The sequence below is a fragment of the Triplophysa dalaica genome, chromosome 13 (assembly GCF_015846415.1).
Source record: "Triplophysa dalaica isolate WHDGS20190420 chromosome 13, ASM1584641v1, whole genome shotgun sequence".
NCBI lineage: Eukaryota > Metazoa > Chordata > Actinopteri > Cypriniformes > Nemacheilidae > Triplophysa > Triplophysa dalaica.
The window spans coordinates 14,787,767-14,806,955 of record NC_079554.1 but is presented as its reverse complement, the minus strand read 5'-3'; the positions used below and the strand labels follow the sequence as shown (position 1 = coordinate 14,806,955).

The following is a 19,189-nucleotide window of genomic DNA, read 5'->3' as shown; positions in this document are numbered from 1 at the left end:
AGTGTGTTTCAGCGACAGTCTGTTGACATTTTTCATTGACAAAATGGTGTCAGAATAGCAGGTGCTTGCCCTGAGGGGCTTTCTGAAAACATGATCATGACCGACTAAAGAGCTTCAGGGCATTCACTTGCACTATCTTAATAAACACAACAAGGACAGATACTTGCTTGATCTTCCACAATGGAAATTTTGCATAAACCTGTACACAAAAACGAGATATAAGGTCAATTGCGTAGGCTCTGAGCTGTTATGTAATCTACATATTGTAACACAACAGAATGATATCTACCGCAGGTCTTGTTGATGTCCACCATCCTGAAGTTGGAACCTCGGTTAGTTTCAAGCAAAATAAAATGTTTATGTTAGGGGTAAGACTTAAATCTTATATTTTACAAGCCATGGTTTAATCAAAATGTGAGACCCACCCTACATCATAAATTTTAATACGGGCCAAGTCACAGACTAAGGTTTGATGTTTCTGTGATGTGTGTAAATTGTGGTAATTGCATTGACGTATGTGTTGTGGTTCCAGATTATGTGGACGTCCTATTGCCAATATTACATTTTACAGCAGTGACCGAGAGCCGTACGTCTGAGCGTATAGTTACATAAATGATAAAGACCGATCTCTCTCACCGGGCTTGTTTCCAGAATCATGCTGCTATACAGTAAACAGGCAAAGTGATGAGAGATTTGTTTCACTTTAGCTCTAAGGGTTACAAAAACAGCCCGAGCACACTTACAGAACTTCACACAGAGTTTCCTGTTTGATAAACCGATGGAGCTGTAGTCCTCATAGTTCTAGTCCAAGTTTAAGATTCTTGCCTATAAAGAAGAATGCATGTTAAGACACCTTGCAGATATCAAACGTTGCTCACTGTGACCCAAACTGAGGTCAAGGTCCGTGTTTACGTACATACTTTTCAATGTTTCATTTTTCTTTATTACCACCTGTTTGTAATACCTGACTTGGATTGGTCAAATATTTGCATCATTCTTTGGTCAAACGTTTTTGCAATAACCGCTGAAGTGTAATATGGTGCATCGTTCTAGGTGCCAGCTTGGATCTCATATCTCTACGAAAATTTCATAATAAAATATAAGCATTATGTAAAGTCAGCTGGCCAAAAATCAACCCCTTCAGGGTAAAGCGCAGTCTCCCTCTCTCAGTTTTTTTAAACATGCAGCCACTGTACCAAAAAACAACATGAAATATTGATTTGAAGTCAAATTATTTTATTAAGTGAAATGTTAAAGGCAGCAGAACGATTTCAGTGGCAAGCTGGCACAGTTATGTTGGAAACTGGATGTCTGGATCAACTACGATACGATCCAATAGCGCCCTGTACAATATTGTAATGTTTCGCCAGTTGTTGATTTGCACAACTTAGCAACAGCACTCTTTAAGGAAATAATTCACCAACATGTCATTGCAATGTGACAGACAGATGATTTTTTACTTACAGGTTCTAAGCCACTATCGCCACGAAATGTGAAGCTGACATCTGTGGGCAAGGGGTTGAAGGTCACGTGGGATCCACCAAGTGAGCTGGACGGGCGGCCGGTAGACAGCTACAGCATCGGCTACGGGAAGTCCATGAAGTCACTACGCTTTGTAAACGCAGACAAGGAAAGACGGTCCCAGATACTAGAGGATGTAGGTAAGAACGAATATCATTAATTCTTCAAATGAAGTGCTTGAGACTCACTGTGACAGGTGTCTCAGCATAGTTCTTTCATCTGCACGTTGTGTTGTTTTAGAGCCTGGAGTCCTGCATTTTCTCAAGATGAGTGCAGAGAATAAGGACGGGATGAGTAAACCTGTCTACAGGGCAGAGACTCCAGGAGGTGTGTGCTTGCCTGTGTGTGAATAGAGAGAACTGCATGTTTTCCTGTAATCGATTTTCTCAATCTTTTGTAATACCGAACCTATGTGACTTTCTTTTCTCTGCAGTACACAGAAGAATATATGTGACCCTGGATCACTCATTAGGATATTATGTAAAGAATCATGTTCCGCGAAGATATTTTAAAATATAAAAACTTTATTTTTGTGAGTAGATGACCTGCTACATTACCTCTGATGAACTTCGAAGGCAATTTTCGCAATATTTAGCTTTTTTTGCACCCTTAGATTCCAGAGTTTTATCTCTGCCAGATATCTTCTTTTTTGTTCTGCAGAAGAAAGTCATACTGGTTTGAAATGACAAGAGTAAATGATGACATAATTTTCTTTTTTGGGAGAACTATCCCTTTAAGGGTCTCTGTTTTTGTTCTTTTCACTATTAAAATAGGCTGAATGGCTTACACACACTCATGCATAGACTAAGGAGGATATAGTTGTTTCTGTTTTTCAAATAACATTGTTCACTGCTGGCATCTGGTGCGATCAAACTCCCCAAAGATTGAGCATTTATGTGGCCAGTCTTTGTTTTTGTATCCAACCCAGAGCTCAAGTCAAGAGCCTTAATCTTTGTGTTGTGGTAGCCGGTCACTCGTCCAACGCACGGCACATATATTTTTTTTTAGTTTCTCCATTTTCGTATCCAACAAACAGGATCTGGGCATAATGCTCCATGTCCCAAAAAGCTTTCCCAAAACATCTGTCATAATTGAAAAGTACATTAATAATCCTGCAAACAGATCGTAAATGTGCTTGGCTGAGGATGTTTTAAACAGTAGTAAACATATCTGGTGTTTCTGTTATAGGTAGCTGGTAGTTGAATTACTTGACCTGTTATGTAAACTGCTATAATGAGTTAAGATGGTCTAATGAAGTATAGTTTTGTTGACCATAATGTTGTTGTTTTTTGCAGGGGGAGAGTGGGTGAAACTGGATGGCTTTGCTGTCGAGGCTTTTAACAAATCTTCTCCAGGTATGCTCTCTATTCACCTATGCTATATCTTGTAGGCCTAACTGAACAGCAACAATTTTAGTGGAAGTTTCTTACGCCTGTTGTTGATTTTTTCCAGTATTTAAAATAATGACAGATTTGGGAAATGCATGCTTAAGTAAAACGTCTAGATTTTTCTCCCTTGAGGTTTTAGGTTTGGGTTAGGTATGGATGCCAAAGACCTCAGATAGCATAATTTCCAGGAAAGACAGCATTAGTTGTAGCTTTTATACTTCTATTTTATGAATCCATCGAGCCTGTTTAAAGCCAAATTTGTGATTCCTCCAAACGAAACAATCCCAGGTTTGAAGATGAAGATTTGGGTGTTAGAAACAAAGTCTGTTCAGAATGTCTGTACATCCATTTTATTATGCATACTGTAGTAGAGTAGGCGGGGCGAGACCGTGGTTCGAGTCCGGTGAGTAATTGTGAATTAGCGCCAGCTGTGCGCACACCGGGCTCGAATCATGTAGGAGATAGGGGGCATATAAAAGGAACGAGCGACCGGACCGTCGAAGAGAGAGGACCGGGCCCGAACTTGTGTTATGTTTGTATTTTATTTATATTTATGTTTTGTTCGCCGGCAGTCGTCCGTGAGGGGCCGCCAGCTGTTATATTACTTTATTAAATGTTTTGAATGTTTGCCGGTTCCCGCCTCCTTCCTTCCTTTTAATGAATTGTATTACACATACATTTTACATTAAGAATCTTACATTAGTTTTTTCATGATCTCCCCTTTGGTTGGCTTGGAAGATTTTGATACAAAAATGGAATTACATATATGTTTTGGGAACCAACCTGTTATGTTTAATAATAAACAGAATGAAGACCAAAGGATTGTATTTGAAATTGTATTGGCAGTTATTGGAGCACTACATTGCCATTTCAGTACTATTTAATTCTCTCAGTTTTCTTGTGACATTGTCCATGCCGTGTTTGTGAATTGCAAGCTATTGTCAAGACGTTACCATAGTGTCGCTTTGGCTCTGCCACTGGATTAACCAAAAACACATTCATCATGTCATTTTATCATGTAAATCGTGATGTGGCAAGAATGTGGCAGGAAGAGCTCAATTCTGTTTCACAGCCACCATTGTTGTGTTATTATCCTTTTGTCACTCGGCTGAGAGTGGAAATAAATGGGACCGAACATTGAAAGCAAGACCACATGCAGTCCAGCTGAGTGCACACATGGACTCTGGTAACTCTGTGGATTTGATCTGGAACCTGGATCTTGTTATCACATCCAAAACCTCCCACTGAGAATAAAATGGAGAAAATTCATACTATCAGCAAAAAGATCAGTGGGGAAGGGTGAGAAAACAGAACAAAGTGGCATTCTGGACCCAGCATACCATCGTAGTGAGATCGCCACAGTGATGTTGAAATAAAACAATGTGAAGGAAAGAGTTTGAAAATGAACCGCTATGATTCAAGGCCATGTGATATGCAAGACTGGCTCTGCTGTGTTGGCTGTCTGCGCCATTGCTTAATTTGAGTCTCTCCGCAAATCCAGCATCGACCTGTGCCTTGTTCACAAAGGATGAAGCGAACAAACTGTTTTACCCTCGTGAGCTGGAACGTCTTTAAAAATAAACTTCAATCACGCATCACTGATGTCAGAAGACGAAGGCAGGTTATACAGTGACTGTGTTCTTCCACAACCAGGAACTAAATGCACAATATTTTGCGATCTTTGTCGGCATATTTATTGCTCGCTCTATCTGGTTTTGCGCAACTTGTGTTACATCAGTACGGTCATGCGCGAACCAGTGGCGGGGCAAGAGAAGTAGTCGTCGATATTCTTCGTTGGAGGCGTTGCTCAACCTGTCATAGGGCCTGGTGTCAATTTAAGTTGTAATTTCAGTAACAAGGGCGTTTTCAGTTCTGACACTTACAGGATGTTCACTTGAACACGATTCCCTCTTATGTAACAAAAGCTCGGGTTAAAATTGGTGTCTTTATTCATGACTCCTTTACGTTTCAATTTGGTTGCCAATGTTAAAGTAAATCTATAACCAGAGGCAGAGGGAAGTTAGTTCTTAAGTATGCAAGGTTTGTGTTCAGCCAAAACACTTGCAGTCTTAGGCTGTACAGCTATAAAGAACACTTTATGCACACTTTCACCTTGATTAATTTCTCATTTGCTCTCATTTTTCAATCTTCACAATGACCCATAAGGACATATTGAAACAGTGTTTATTTTTAAAAAATTAAAATCACTATTTAAAACAATCTCAAAAGCTGTGGCTTTTCAAAATATCTTATTTTGTGTTGTGCGGGAGAAAAAAAGTACAGATTTGGAATGACAATAGGGTGAGCAAATGATGACAGAATTTTCATATTTGGGTCGTATTGTCCATTTGAAATCTCTTTGTAACAGAAAAATATTTACAGGAAAATCTAACTTCTATCAATTCATAAATGGTCATTTTTTTGCAATTAAGCTGGCCTTAAAAAGACCGTTACTCCAAAAATAGAATCTCAGAATATCAGAACAAAGAAATTGGAGGGCGAGTAAATTATGACGTAATTTTCATTTTTGGGTGAACTATCCCTTTAAGTAGCAAGTTCTTTTAGCAGAATGACTATAAAGAATATTTTGTCCTTGGGTAAAAAACACAGACTCAAATGAGAAAGTTTTACAAGCGTTCATCTGAAAATTATTAAATGATGAGGGACAGAGAGAAAGAGAATGTGTTTTATTATCCTCTCAGGGATACAGTCCTTCACACTAGAGAGAAGAGAGAGAGGTAGCGCGGGAGAGAGTTGCATGTGAAGCAGTGTATAAAGAAGAAGACTCTCTGAATTGCCTGCCAAGTCGGATGGAGGATCACATAAAAAAATAAGAGAGAGGATGCGAGCGTGCACATGACTGTTAACTCTGTGGCCTGAGTAGCTGATCTCACATTATTGACTCTGCACATGGTCAGGAAATACTACCACACAATTCTGTTATAGTTAAAGGGGTGTTTTGACTCTTGCTTTGATTGCTTGCTATGAACCAGAGTTTACTTCCTTCCCCTGCAGGTGCACATTGAACTTTTGGATTTGTTATCGCTGTGGTTCTCGTGCTCAAAAAACATTTTCACATCAAGTAAACAAACCAAGCTCTGATGTTAAACAGGCTTGGGTCAGCACCAAAAGCTCTGGTGTGACAGAGTCATTGTTATTTCCAATGTTGTTTGTTTTAGGAGAAGGCAAACATTATCCCTCCCCAGACTAAATGTAATATGCATGATACAATCACAATGAGGTCATTTCTATTAAGGAATGTAGCACATTGTTTTTTGTTCATTTCTTTTACGACACACAATCTCCCCTATTAAGCTCAAATGCCAATACAATTCTCTTTCACGTGTTCTGTCTTTAATCAGGTAGGATGGTGTCTATAACTTCATCACAAATAAACCCACGGCCCCCAGCACAGAGAGCCCCCCAGTCATCATCAGGACCAGAACCCCCTCACCAAGTAGGTCACCTCCCTCTCAGGCTCCAAAACAAACACAGAGTGGATCTCAGTCAGCACCAAGCCGACCAGCGTAACGCTAACAAGCCAAAAATGGGTGAGAACGTTAATCCCTTTTTATATGTGATGTCTGCAGGTGGATATTTATTGAACATATACTACACTATTAATACATTTGAGATTCTGCATTTTTAAACTGTTCTTGCACATACCTTTTATATCTAGGTTAACAGTGCTCGGATTGCATGTCTTAAGTTTGTCCCATAGCGGGTAAAGTGTATTGAAACGTGGCAATATCTGGTATCCCCCTCTGTTTATAGCGTCTGAGTCCGTCTATGTGGTATCACTGCAGGCACCCAGAGCCCAGGGCAGGAGCGCATCTTTAAACACGGCAGGCTTGAGTAAAAAAGTAAACGCAGGTATATCTCACATTCACAGAGATCAATGTGACCCTATCTGTGAAAGTCTCAAAATCTAATTATGACATTAGAGCATCAAAGTTTAATTTCAGTAATGCATTTCAATCTAGTTTTATCTTTTGTTTACATTATGTAGGATGATTTTATGTAGAAATAGTAGAACGCCAAAAATGGCTTAAGGCTGGTCACATATTGATTATTTTACCTTACTGGAACAGTTCTAAACAGATTTTCAATCATTGATAATATATTTCTATGCCTGTCAGAACCAGAGGTTGTGGATGAAGTAGAGGACATAACAGTTAGAGTTTTATCACCTCAGTCTGTCCTGATCACATGGGTTGACCCACTTGTTGAGAAGAGGAAGGATATTCCAGGGGGAACCAGGTAAGAAGTTCTAGAAGGGTGCGTTTATCAATTATAATATGAGCTGCACTGCTTCACGGGAGTAATGATATGCATAGTTTACAATTTCAAAAAGTAAAACTGCAGTTGTTAACTTCAGGAGTTTTTTCTACCTGACTTCACTCTTAATAAAAACTATCACCAAATTAAGTCATGTTAATATGCCATATTACATATTTGTACAGGTAACTAACACAAACAAGTAACGCAATTTACATTTCATTGTTCCCTGACAAAACTTTAATAATAGAAAGCACTGTATAAAACTTAAATTTAACTGTTAACTGTTGAAATTAATTTTATTGTTTCTCTTTTCTCGAAGACAACTGTGTTTTAATATACAAAATGTTCAGTATGTCTGTATCTATGCAGGCAGTACACAGTAAAATACAGAGAGAAAGGAGAATCTGCACGATGGGAATACAAGGACACCCCGCAGAGGCGTCTCATCATTGAGACGCTCTCCTCGGACAGCATGTATGAGTTCTCCATTCGAATCGCACAAGGAAACCATGAGGGGAAGTGGAGTGCATCTGTGTTCCAGAGAACCCCTGAATCAGGTTTGTTTATGCTTTCTGAACATAATTATGACTAGACGGTTATGACTGTGTACATATCTTAACCCAGATGTTTTGCACAGCCAAACAACTGTATCCTGAATACCTATATTTATTTTATGATGGATCCACCCAAATGAACTTGGCAATGAATAAAGAATCTTGTTAAGAAAACAATAAATACAGAAAAGTAAGCAGGCAATATACAACTACTGAGAAAAAGGTAGTGGTGGGGCAAGAAAATGAGGAAGTGTACATATATGATCAATGTTTTTATTTAATGCCTTAAACTACAAAAACTATACTTGGCAGGTAAAGCTAAGTATAAACAATATAAATTCTGATAGTGTAGGTACACCATTACATGTACACATGCACTTCCTCTAAGACAAATGTTTCTCTTCATGTTTTGGGTGGTGAGCATATAATAACTGCCTCTTTGTTATAGTTCAGCGCAATATTCACTGTTTACTGCCTGTTTGGAATTCATTGAAGGATTAGAATGATCTCATTACTAATTTTTCTGGAAAACAAAATGTCTTTTGTTACCATCTGCAAATCTCCAGACAGAAATTTTTTAGATTGAGGAGTACACCTTTTTGGGTTTGGTCGGTCCTTATTTTTTGCCATCTCTGTCTATGTCCAGCTCCCTCTGGCCCTCCAGAAAATTTTCAGGTTAGCCCACTTAGAGGAAAAGGTACAGCTATCAAGGCAACATGGGATCCACCTGAGCAAACTAATGGACGACTAAGAGGTTAGACCACAAGCATTTTTTATTCAAGACTGTAACCAAAGCTGCTCTGGAACTGAATATTTTACATACATTTGTAACATTTACATTGCATTTTTGCAACTTACACTGCGTTAAAGGTCCATATTTTATCCATCGGTTTATGAAATCCATGGTATCTTGGCATTATGAGCGCATTACTCTACTGTTTGAGTTCGAGGAATGCTTTTTAAAACAACAAAAAACAGAACACTGTTAAAAAACTGTTTCCTCCTGCATAGGGAGTTTTTCTCTTTACTGTGTTATCCTTGGCTTGGATGTATTAGTTCAAACTTGGGTATTCCAAGTGTTCGTTGGAAAATATTCAGCTATGGCATCCAAATGAAATTGACCATACTGATTGATTTGACATCTGCTTTCAGAGTACATCCTTTCCTATGCTCCGGCTATGAAACCGTTTGGCGCAAAGTCAGTTACATACCGTGGCACCACCACCTCTGCTACTATAGATGGACTCATGCCAGGTGACCGCTACATCTTCAAAATCCGTGCGGTAAATAGAAAGGGGCAAGGACCACAGACCAAAGCTTTTATTGTTGCAATGCCTGCATGTAGGTATTCCCCAGCACATATGTTTCCTCCAATAAACTTTATCACAGTAGAAACTTTGCAGAAACTTGGTTTTATTTTATTTCTGACTTTAGCCGGTGCTACTGGAACAGAAGTCTCCACTCAGACAAGAGGAATGGACAGCCATAAGACTGACCAAAGCACTTCCATGATGTCATCACACAATGAATCAGACAATCAGGAGTCAGAAGAGATTGAAGAGTCAGATACTCAGACCACTCCAAACATTCCAACTGAGGCTCCAACCACAAATAGGCGAAGACGCCCTCTTTCCCAAACAAGGTCCTATCACAGCATCTTCTCATCTGTAAGGGGTTCCGTCAGAAACGGAGGGACTAATTCAATGTCAAACTCACACTCAAACACGAAGGACAGAGAGGAAAATACAGATGATGAAGAGAGACCAACTGAAAGTCCAACAGATGAGGAGATAAGAACAAATGAAGCTACCGAGGACACACAGACCACCAACAATGTTAAACCTCAAACAGAAGATTTACCTGACAATACAGAATCAATAAAAAGATCTAACCAATCACCTGGTACTGAAACTTTACTTTCAAAACCATCCTCAAATGACTCAGTTAATAAAAAAACAGAGGACCAACGCTCTTCTTGGACACCTCGCACATCATCAATCGTAGACATCAGCCGATTGAGAAGGCCTAATTCTCGCACCCATGGTTCTCGATCAAGGACACGGAATGGAGATTCTTCAAACTCACAACACAACTCAGAGTATGCAGCTACAAGAAAGGATATTACTGCAGTGTCCTACCCGGAAGGAAAGGACAACCAGATAAGTGTGACTGACAGGAAGACTTCAGTGGTCTCACCTCAAGAAACCAGGCCTGAATCAGTGCAAGAATCAGCATCTCCCCCATCCACCTCTTCTTCCTCAGGATCATCATCTTCATCAACTTCATCTTTGACTCCATCATCCCTACCTTCTTCTTCAGGTACAAAAAGGACTTCTTCCACATCAAGTCGATTCACAAATTCAGGAACTGGTTCAATGTACCCTAATAGCAGAAGAGTTGGAACCAGAGTTCAGAGAGTTCAAACAGAACAGCACAAAACCGACTCATCTACTTCTTCACAATCCACACTGCAAGCAGAAACAAGGACTGACAGTGGTGATGCAACAGAGGACCATAAGCAATATCATACCAGCCAAAAGAAGACAGAGAAAGACACATCAAAGGATAAACAGCCAACTGTTCATGACCCAACCAAAAAACCCCATTCCGATACAACCAAAGAAGAAGAGAAGGAAAATGATAATGACAGAGAAGAAAAACAGGATAGTCATGTGAATTCTTCTCACACTTCTTCAAGGACTAACCCCTCCTCAAACGGACGAAGTTCATCTTCTCAATTACCTAGCCGGAATTCTAGGATTAATTCAGGCAGTCGTAGACAAGATGGGAGAATACCATGGAGTAGGACCGCCTCATCTGTAGGTGCAGGAAGACCAATTATTCGTGGAATTCCTTCACATTCTAGTTCTTCAAGCTCTCAAGACACCAGTGAGAAAACCAAACTTTCCCCCACAACAATACCCTCAAAGCAAAGGGTTGTCCCTGTCTCAAATAAACCCAGTGTCCTTAACAGAGAAACAGTTTCAACAAACATTGCAAAAAATAGTCCCCAAATTGGCAATGATCATGAAGATCAATATCTATATGAGCGGAGCAAAGAGACCTTTGACAGGCAAAACAAAGACATTGTCCCAACTATAGTACCTAAAACTACTACAACAGCTGTAACTAAAACTCAAAGACCTGTCCAGAACTTTGAGAATGAAAGTGTGGATAGGGGGAAAAATACCACTATCCCCAGTTCAAAGTCACCTCCCTCACTTCCCCAAAGAGTACCTGTTTTGGGATCTAATGGAAGGGTACGCTCAGCTGTGGTAGCAAGTCGGCTAAAAGGGTCACGGCTCCCTAGTAGGTTGTACCCGGTTCAACACAAAAGAGTGGCCACAAAATTTGCTTCCTCGCCTGATATTGCATCTTCTTCAACATCCCAAAGCAGTCCAGCAGAATCACCACTTATTTTAGACAGGTTCACTCAAGGTTCATCTTCTCGCTCCTCCGTTGGGCAGGTATCTGTTGGTGAAAGCTTACCTGGGAATATATCACCTCCATCTCGAAATCCAGTGGTGGGGTCAAGGCTGCGATCAGTTTCAAAAGAAAACACTCCAGGCAATGGCTACAAACCCAGTTATGGAAAAGGTAAACATAAAATCGAATTTCTTTTATTGTCACATCACCAGTGCCTTGATGAGTGAAATTCTTAAAAGCGTGCTGCAGAAAGTGCAGTAATAATTTACATATAGGAGTACTATTTACATACGTACGGATGACAGTGTGCAATATGCACAAACATATACTCAGTACACACAGTGTACTATTAGACATACTTACAGTTATTAGGCTGTACATTAGGTACATTAGAATTTCTACAAAGTGCTATGCATGTTTTAGGGACCAATATCATTGTGAGTATGTGTACAAGTATGACTTATACATTTTATGTTCAGGCAAAAATGGCCGGCCAAACCTGACAGCCGCAAATGGCAAAATATCCTCAACGTCTGATGAAAGCATTAAACCAAATGGAGTCAAACATATCACAGGTCCTGATGGAACGAAATGGGTGTGTTCACATACAGCTTTAAAAATTGCTTGGATGCGTGCTATTTATCTGTAAAAAAGTATTACTTTAAAGCAAACCAAAAACATATATAGACATACAGTAGACATATACAGATATCATAGCAAGTTATTAATCATGGATTAAACAAATTGTAATTAACATAATTGGTAAAAATGCACTTTTGGAACTAGCGATACAAGCTAATCTGATCACATGGACAAAATTGACCGCTTCTGTTACAAGCTGATTTTTTAGAAGGCTTGTCTGGGTACTTTTTAAATGCAATAATGTGAGGATACCACAGTCCAAACAAAATCATCTTTAAAGTAAGCAAAGTCAGTGATGTGAACATGTCAGTTCTCCTGCCATGGAAACTCATGGAAACTATTTTTCTCATTTAGTTGTGAAAGAAAGATTCTTCTTCACTTTTAGCCACCTGCTTGCAGTTACTTAGTTCAGAGTTTGTAACAATTTGATGATTGGGTTTTTACTCTTAGGTAGTAGATCTGCACAAGGGTGTTTTAATGAATGAAAATGGACAGGTGCTTCAGGATTCAAGAGGAAGACCCAGAAAAGTTGTCCTTGGAGAGGATGGCAAAACTATCTTTGGTGAGTTACTTACACATGTTTAAAAACATAAGTGAAGCAAAGTTGGAGCAATATTATCAAATCTTTTTTATGTTTTTATGCTATCATATATAAGATGACCAAGGCAGCCCACTGGTAGACCAGGAAGGGCTAGCATTATTTGGAAATGGAAGGCACAGTCGACCTGTGATTAATCCCAGCGACAAGTACCTTACCGTGGGAGGAAAGACAGTAGTGGGCCTAGACCCACCTAAACCCATGACTACAACCACTACAACCACTACAACAACCACACTAGAACCCACAACAACAGAAACTGTAACAGAAACTTTGGAGCCAACAACATTGGTTGCTGAGCCTACGTGTCCACCTGGACTGTACTCCCGACTGGATTGGAACGGTTTCCCAATAATGGATGGTGATGGAATACTAAACTGCTATTCTGAAGGTAAAATAAACGTTTTGCATTCACACTCAACTGATATATGTCTCTCACAGAATAACTGAATTCACTTCAACATTTTGAAAACAAGTCTTGTTATGTAATTGAACAAGCTTTATTTGTGTGGCAATGTTAAAATGGCTAATGTGAGCCTGAAAGGTTCTTGGCACAGTTTGGAAATACAGTTGGCGGTGGTATGAAGTCTTGTTACGGCCATGTAGTTAGTAGCCTACCCACAAAACCTGATCCTCTGTCATTTAGCAACAGTATTTCAAGCATAAGGGCAGATAGCATAAAAGCAGTAAACCTCAAAGGATATCTCTCAGTTATGCACAGCAGGCTTGGCATTTAATCTGACTGTGATCGACATGGTTTTATGGAGAAAACGCTAACAACAACATTCCTCTTTCCTCATTCTATTCAAATAAAGCAAATAATGCCAGGTTTTGGTCAAAACTTCACGGTGATATGTGTGTAGGTTTTGTAAAACATTGAAACACTTTATGCAAACCCAGATTAATCTGTTAAAGTACTGCTTAATTTTAGGGAAACATAACAGGTATAGCTCACCCAAAATATGACAATTTTGTCATAATTTACTCTCCTTGTAGTGGAACCAATATATTGTACATTGCATGGCATCTTTTGAAACAATATAAAGTTCAAATGGTCTGTATGGCCATTGTACTTTCCTAGTAATTTCCATTTTTAAAGTGGGACATATGTTTTTGTTTGAAGGGGTAGTTCTCTGCTCAGGTCGTTTGATTTATTTTCTTTGTTCCAAGCTAAGTGTCTTCACAGGCTGCTGAGTGAAGATCTGTATGATTTAGTGAGCACAGGACTTACACAGACAAAGTTGGACGAACCTCCTGTAATGACAAGTTGTTCTGTCTAATGAACAGACCTTATTGTATAATCATTTGTTATGTAATTCCACTGGTTTGAACTCAAGTCATCTTATGTGGCCAAGGTGCATTTAAGGACAAGCTTGCATAGATACAGTTTTAATGGTTACTTGGCATGTCCAAGCCCACGCTGTTGTGTGAAAGGAATTCCTGGGAAAGTTATATTAACCATATGGGATAATGTGGTCACATCCTCACATTATTACACAACTACAACTACTAGTAAAAGGACATTATTGTACACTGTAACAAACTATATGTCAACTATACAGAAAATGCACTATTTAAGTATTTTGTAGAGTTGTTACTTCCAACAAGTTTGTATGCTTTGGACACTAACACAAATATCAAACCAAGTGGTCTCTGAGAACACATAATACTAGACATTTTCTTAGCATTAAGTTTTATTATTATTTCATATTTTATTGTATTTTTAAAAAAGTAAATTTTGTGTTTCTTCTATGCACAGAGGAACTTTTACTGGAGACCACAACAATCCCATTCCCCACAACGCAGCCCCCCGCTCTTGAGACAAGGCCATTTAACAACACCCCTACCTCCGAGTTTGATGTTGCTGGCAAGAAACGTTTCACAGGTAAAGCCTCTTCCGAGTGTTTGTTTACATTTGAGATAACACAAAAACCATTCACACTGTGGGAAAATGAATATGCTGTACCATCTCAGCGATCATTGGTTCCAAACAGATGTCTTGCTGCGATCAACCCTCCCAGGAAACACAACTGGCTGCACACAGTTCATTTCTTTTCAATCACCTCAGCATTTCCTGTAGATGTAATGCACTTGAGATTTATTTGGCCTATAAATGTTGCTTATTCCCCTGATGATGTGAAAGCTCTGAGCAAATGGACCGTGCAGCTGACCTTATGTACATGTCAAGTCCATCAAAATATTTGGACACATCTTTTCTATGAGCATCTGCTTTGGATAAAGGTATGTTGTCTCATAGAACAAACAAGACATTGCTTGTAAAATTGTTAGTAATGTGAAGAAGAAGAAGAAGAAGAGAAAAGGTGGCAAACGTAGTATTACCTTTAGCACTTGTGTTATCGTAAGTTTACATCAATTTCTCAACCCTGTTTTCTTTCTCATATCGCCAGCGTGCAACAAACCAACCCTCCATTTTGCAACTAATACATTTGTTGTTTGAGACCATTTAAGAGGTCATTGGTTTTACAAGCTCTAAAGACTCAGGTTCTTTCATGTGGGCAGCTTCTGTAGGCAATTTCTCTGAATGCCTCCGTGAAAGTATTTAAAGTCAACTCTATAAATTATGCCTCAGTGTCTGTGAGTTTGGGCTTCCATCCCAAAAACTCAAGGCTGTGTGTAAGATAAAGGTGTTCGCACGGAAAAGAAAAATGAAAAAGCCAGTTTATTTACAACTGCTTAACATTTAGCATGTTAGTCCAGCCAATTCACAAATAGAGCAACTGCGTTCCTCTCAGCTGTGCAAAGATTAGATTAAAACACATATGCTTGCATCCACATCTGAATATGAATTCACATCTAGTCTCTCATCATAATTGTAAAAAAGGATATATAATACAATCATGCACTTTAACAAAGGATGTCTTATGATGTGCGATAAAATCTGTCTTCCATTTTGCTCCAGGATGTGCTCACTTTGCCTGGTTATACCAAACTCTGCTACTTCGCTTTGCTGAGTACCGAAGCAAAATGAAATTGAGCGGAAGTACGAAGTCTGACGTAGTCAGGCTAGTGCTCACTGACTCCAGCCAAGCTTTTTCAAGTTCAGCATGAATTAATTTACCAAGACTGCACATAATGGCCTTTTAGCATCATAGTCAGCACATTCCTCTTTCTAAACGCATATCCGCACAAGCCATACGTACACCTTGCTATGGAACATTGTTTCTTGTCCAGTTTGCGGCAGAAGCTGTGCCAACAGCTGGATGAATATCAGAGCTGGAGGTTTGGCTTGTGAAGTCTACAGTGATTACAAATTTGTTCTGCTCCTCAGTTGATTCTACTATACTAGCAGTAAAATACAGGTTGCTATTGTCTTGAGAGCTCTCAGTATCTTCCTGGGTACTCTACTGCAACTCAGCACAAGCTACTTGTCTGGTGTTGGATATCAAAATAACATATTGGACTTGGAAACCCAACTTTCCCCTTTTTCAAAATTCTATCATTTTTTAACCTTCATGTCAAACCTGGGAACATTGAGAGAGAATTCTTTTCACAGCTTTTTTCCATACTCAGACAGTTTAGTGGCCAGTCTGTCAGTTTTTCTGCCAAAGATAAAGTAACTATAAAAGTGGTCCATATGACTTGTGCACTTTATCCCAAGTCTTCTGTGGCCATTTGATAGATTTGTGATGAACAGACTGAAATTCAAGTTATTCTCCACTTTCAAATAAATGCAACTCATTATGCAACTAAATGAAACATGCAGGTTGGATGTCAAACATTCTGTATCATATTTAAGTGCAAAAGTCATATGGACTATTTTCATAGTGTCTTAAGTAGTGGTGGGCCGTTAACGGCGTTAACGCCGTTAACGCAGTGAGACTCTTATCGCGCGATAAAAAAAATGTCGCCGTTAATCTATTCTCAAAGTTGGGTTGGCAGCTGGGTCTATACTACACAAGCTATGATGACTTTCACCTTGATATTTTAGCGCGGATGTATACCAGCTTAACTGCACTGTACGGGGCGAGAACGAGATTTTTCAACTCGCGTGCGGAAGCAGAAGCCGCCTCATCATCTCATAACTAGGGCTTCATTCGCGCGATTCGCGCAGCAAGTAGGTCTATTGGCTCTTTGCATTTACATATAAATCACTCGCGCTTGACACGCCATTCGCGTTTGGTCTGAACACAACATAACGTTACTGTGAAATTACCGCATCAAGCGTGACGTGCTAACGTGGATGCAGCTTTGAAGCCGCCGGGTTTGCTTCAGGGAATATTATTTTTTAAGAAGCTTCCCAATAGAAACATCGACAAGACTTAGGTTGTTTGCACCTTGTGCAATGCGGAATTGGTTTAAAATTCTAACACTTTCTAACTGAGAAAATCTAATGTTGAGATCTAATGTATTATGGCTCCTGTATGACATATCGCTTGTTGCTCCCTCACTCTTTGTAAGTCGCTTTGGATAAAAGTGTCTGCTAAATGACTAAATGTAAATGTACTGTAGGAGCTCTTCCAGTCTCAAGCACCACCTAAACGCAAATCATCCCTTAGCTAATGCGGAAGTAAACCGAAGTTCATTTTATTGAACATAATTTAATTTTCATCACCAATTATCATAGTAGAACAGCTTTCTCAAGCAGTTTGTGATGCATTTTGGAAACAGGAGATGAGCCCCTGGTCTAATGCGCCACCTGTCTTGAGAAACCCGTTCTCAAAGACTTACTTTTAGTCATTATTTGGGTAGCACACATATTCTGAATGCCTTCGGCAGAATTCAAATGAGCCATTTTAATCTAGATTAATCTAGATTAATCTAGATTAAAAAAAATAATCTATGCCCACCACTAGTCTTAAGTGATAGTTACCTAAAACTGGATATTCGACAATCCTTTTCTCATGATCTTCTCATTTCAAATCTGTATGAATTTCTTTCTTCTGCAGAACAAGACGATATTTTGAAGTATGTCGGTAACTGAACAACGACGGTACATATTGACTTGCATTGGTATTATATCTATACAATAGAAGAGAATGGGTACAGCCATTGTTTGGTTACCAATATTTTTCAAAACATCTTATTTTGTGTTTTGCAGAGGAAAGTGACATTCATTTTTGAAATTACAAAGCTGTAAGTAAATGATTTTTGGGTGAAGTACCACTTTAAAATTTGACAGAATTACCATGTATTGCATTTGCACTGAAAACAGAGTCAGAAATCATTTCAAAATTGTCCTTTTTGTGTTTCACTGAACAAAATAACAGCGCACAAATTTGAAGCAAAACTAGAGTGTATGAATAATTGCAGAATGATCTGGAAGAATTATTCCTTTACTAATGGTTTAAAATCTGTCTAACCACTGACATAAATGACAGATATTACTGATTAATTTGTTGCATGTATTGCACGATTGCCAGAATTTTCAAATTCATAGCCTATGACAAGACAGGGGTTGTACTGACCTGGGTTCTGTTTTTATTCATTTGCCAAAAATCCCAGAGCTCCTACTGTTTCATGGCTCCTCTAAAATGCTTGTCTTGGCAGTGATGTGACATCAACTACTTTGGCTGGATACATAGGAAAACACAATCAGAATGAGAAAATTATTATGGGCCAACTCTTCATTGTTTTACAAAGGAGTCCCTCAACACACTCTAGGTTGGTGAATGTAATGCATTTATACAGCAGTATTGAAAATGGCTATGCCCAGCAGGGCTATACAAGGATAGGCAGATATCAGCCCCACTGAGACCACTGGAGCCCAAAGCACCAATATAGTGTTCAAATACACAAGTATGAATATTAATAGAGCCCAGGAACAAAGCTTAATATTTCTGTCTGCACAGACGGACTGGATTGTACTGAGCCCAGTATACTGATATTTGTACACGGATAACATTGGGCACTTGGCACGTAAACAGATTCAAGAACATTTTTTGCCTACGTTTTGGCAGAATAAGTTGTATTTGTTTCGAACCATTTGGAGACATTACAGTAAACCACCCTTTCAAGACCAATGGATTGTAGGGGCCAGTGTAGAACCAATTTTTCTAGCCCAAAGCAGCATAATATGGAAACTTACAGAATGGTTTCTAATTTGGGCACTGGCTTCAGCTTCAGCACCAAGAGAAACCAATTAAAGTAAAAGATGTGTCAAATATCAGAAAGCATTAACAGCAATCAATGCAAAGCAAAAAAAAAGAATACATATAAATATTAGCTCCACGAACACAGAAAACAGCTCATGGAAAATCTCATCCTCAGTCCATGGACAGACATCAATTCTGACTCTTCAGACTGTGGAGTACACAACAGACAGACACTTTTACGCATATGCTTGCCATTTCTTCTGAGAAACAAGCAGGGAGAGAAACCCTAAATAAAATGTCATGAGCTAAATCTGCTGATATGAGCTGAAAGTGGCTTCCCTTTGGCTCAAACTTCAGACATGTTCTTCATTATTTATTGGTTTAATATCTCGGTGTGCTGTCTGTTCTCCAGATCTTGCTATACTTACTTAGGCCTCAGTCTATGCCTGCCTTGGTGTACCACAGTGTGTGTGAATGCAGTCGCTGTCTGCATGTGACATGCCATGTATACAAGAACATCAAACTTCATCTCTGAGCAATCAGGTTGGAAGCAGTATCCTGTCTTTTCTTATAATGCACTATTCAATTTTTCTCCCCTTCACGTGTTTCCTCTTCCAGCTTTATCTCACACACTTTATATGCGTTTTTTTGGTTATCACACGTGCGGTGTACCTTTTGGGTCTCGGCGGAGGCACATGCACAGAAGTGTGTGTTTTTGTTCAGTAT

General features: G+C 39.2%; 1 protein-coding gene across 4 annotated transcripts in view; it reads left to right on the top strand.

Annotated features, from left to right (window-relative positions):
* fndc1 (fibronectin type III domain containing 1) overlaps positions 1-19,189 on the top strand; it is a 33,914-nt gene that overhangs the window by 2,529 nt on the left and 12,196 nt on the right. Inside the window, exons 2-15 of one of the 4 annotated variants that reach the window (XM_056765397.1) lie at positions 1,467-1,661; positions 1,762-1,848; positions 2,817-2,876; positions 6,272-6,460; positions 6,684-6,782; positions 7,055-7,169; positions 7,560-7,747; positions 8,391-8,498; positions 8,897-9,085; positions 9,179-11,341; positions 11,650-11,765; positions 12,263-12,374; positions 12,469-12,801; positions 14,170-14,295. In XM_056765397.1, coding sequence (XP_056621375.1) covers positions 1,467-1,661; positions 1,762-1,848; positions 2,817-2,876; positions 6,272-6,460; positions 6,684-6,782; positions 7,055-7,169; positions 7,560-7,747; positions 8,391-8,498; positions 8,897-9,085; positions 9,179-11,341; positions 11,650-11,765; positions 12,263-12,374; positions 12,469-12,801; positions 14,170-14,295 — 4,080 coding nt within the window. Of the gene's footprint in view, positions 1-1,466; positions 1,662-1,761; positions 1,849-2,816; positions 2,877-6,271; positions 6,461-6,683; positions 6,783-7,048; positions 7,170-7,559; positions 7,748-8,390; positions 8,499-8,896; positions 9,086-9,178; positions 11,342-11,649; positions 11,766-12,262; positions 12,375-12,468; positions 12,802-14,169; positions 14,296-19,189 lie in introns of those variants that run through there. The other 3 variants (XM_056765396.1, XM_056765399.1, XM_056765398.1) reach the window with 3 other exon arrangements.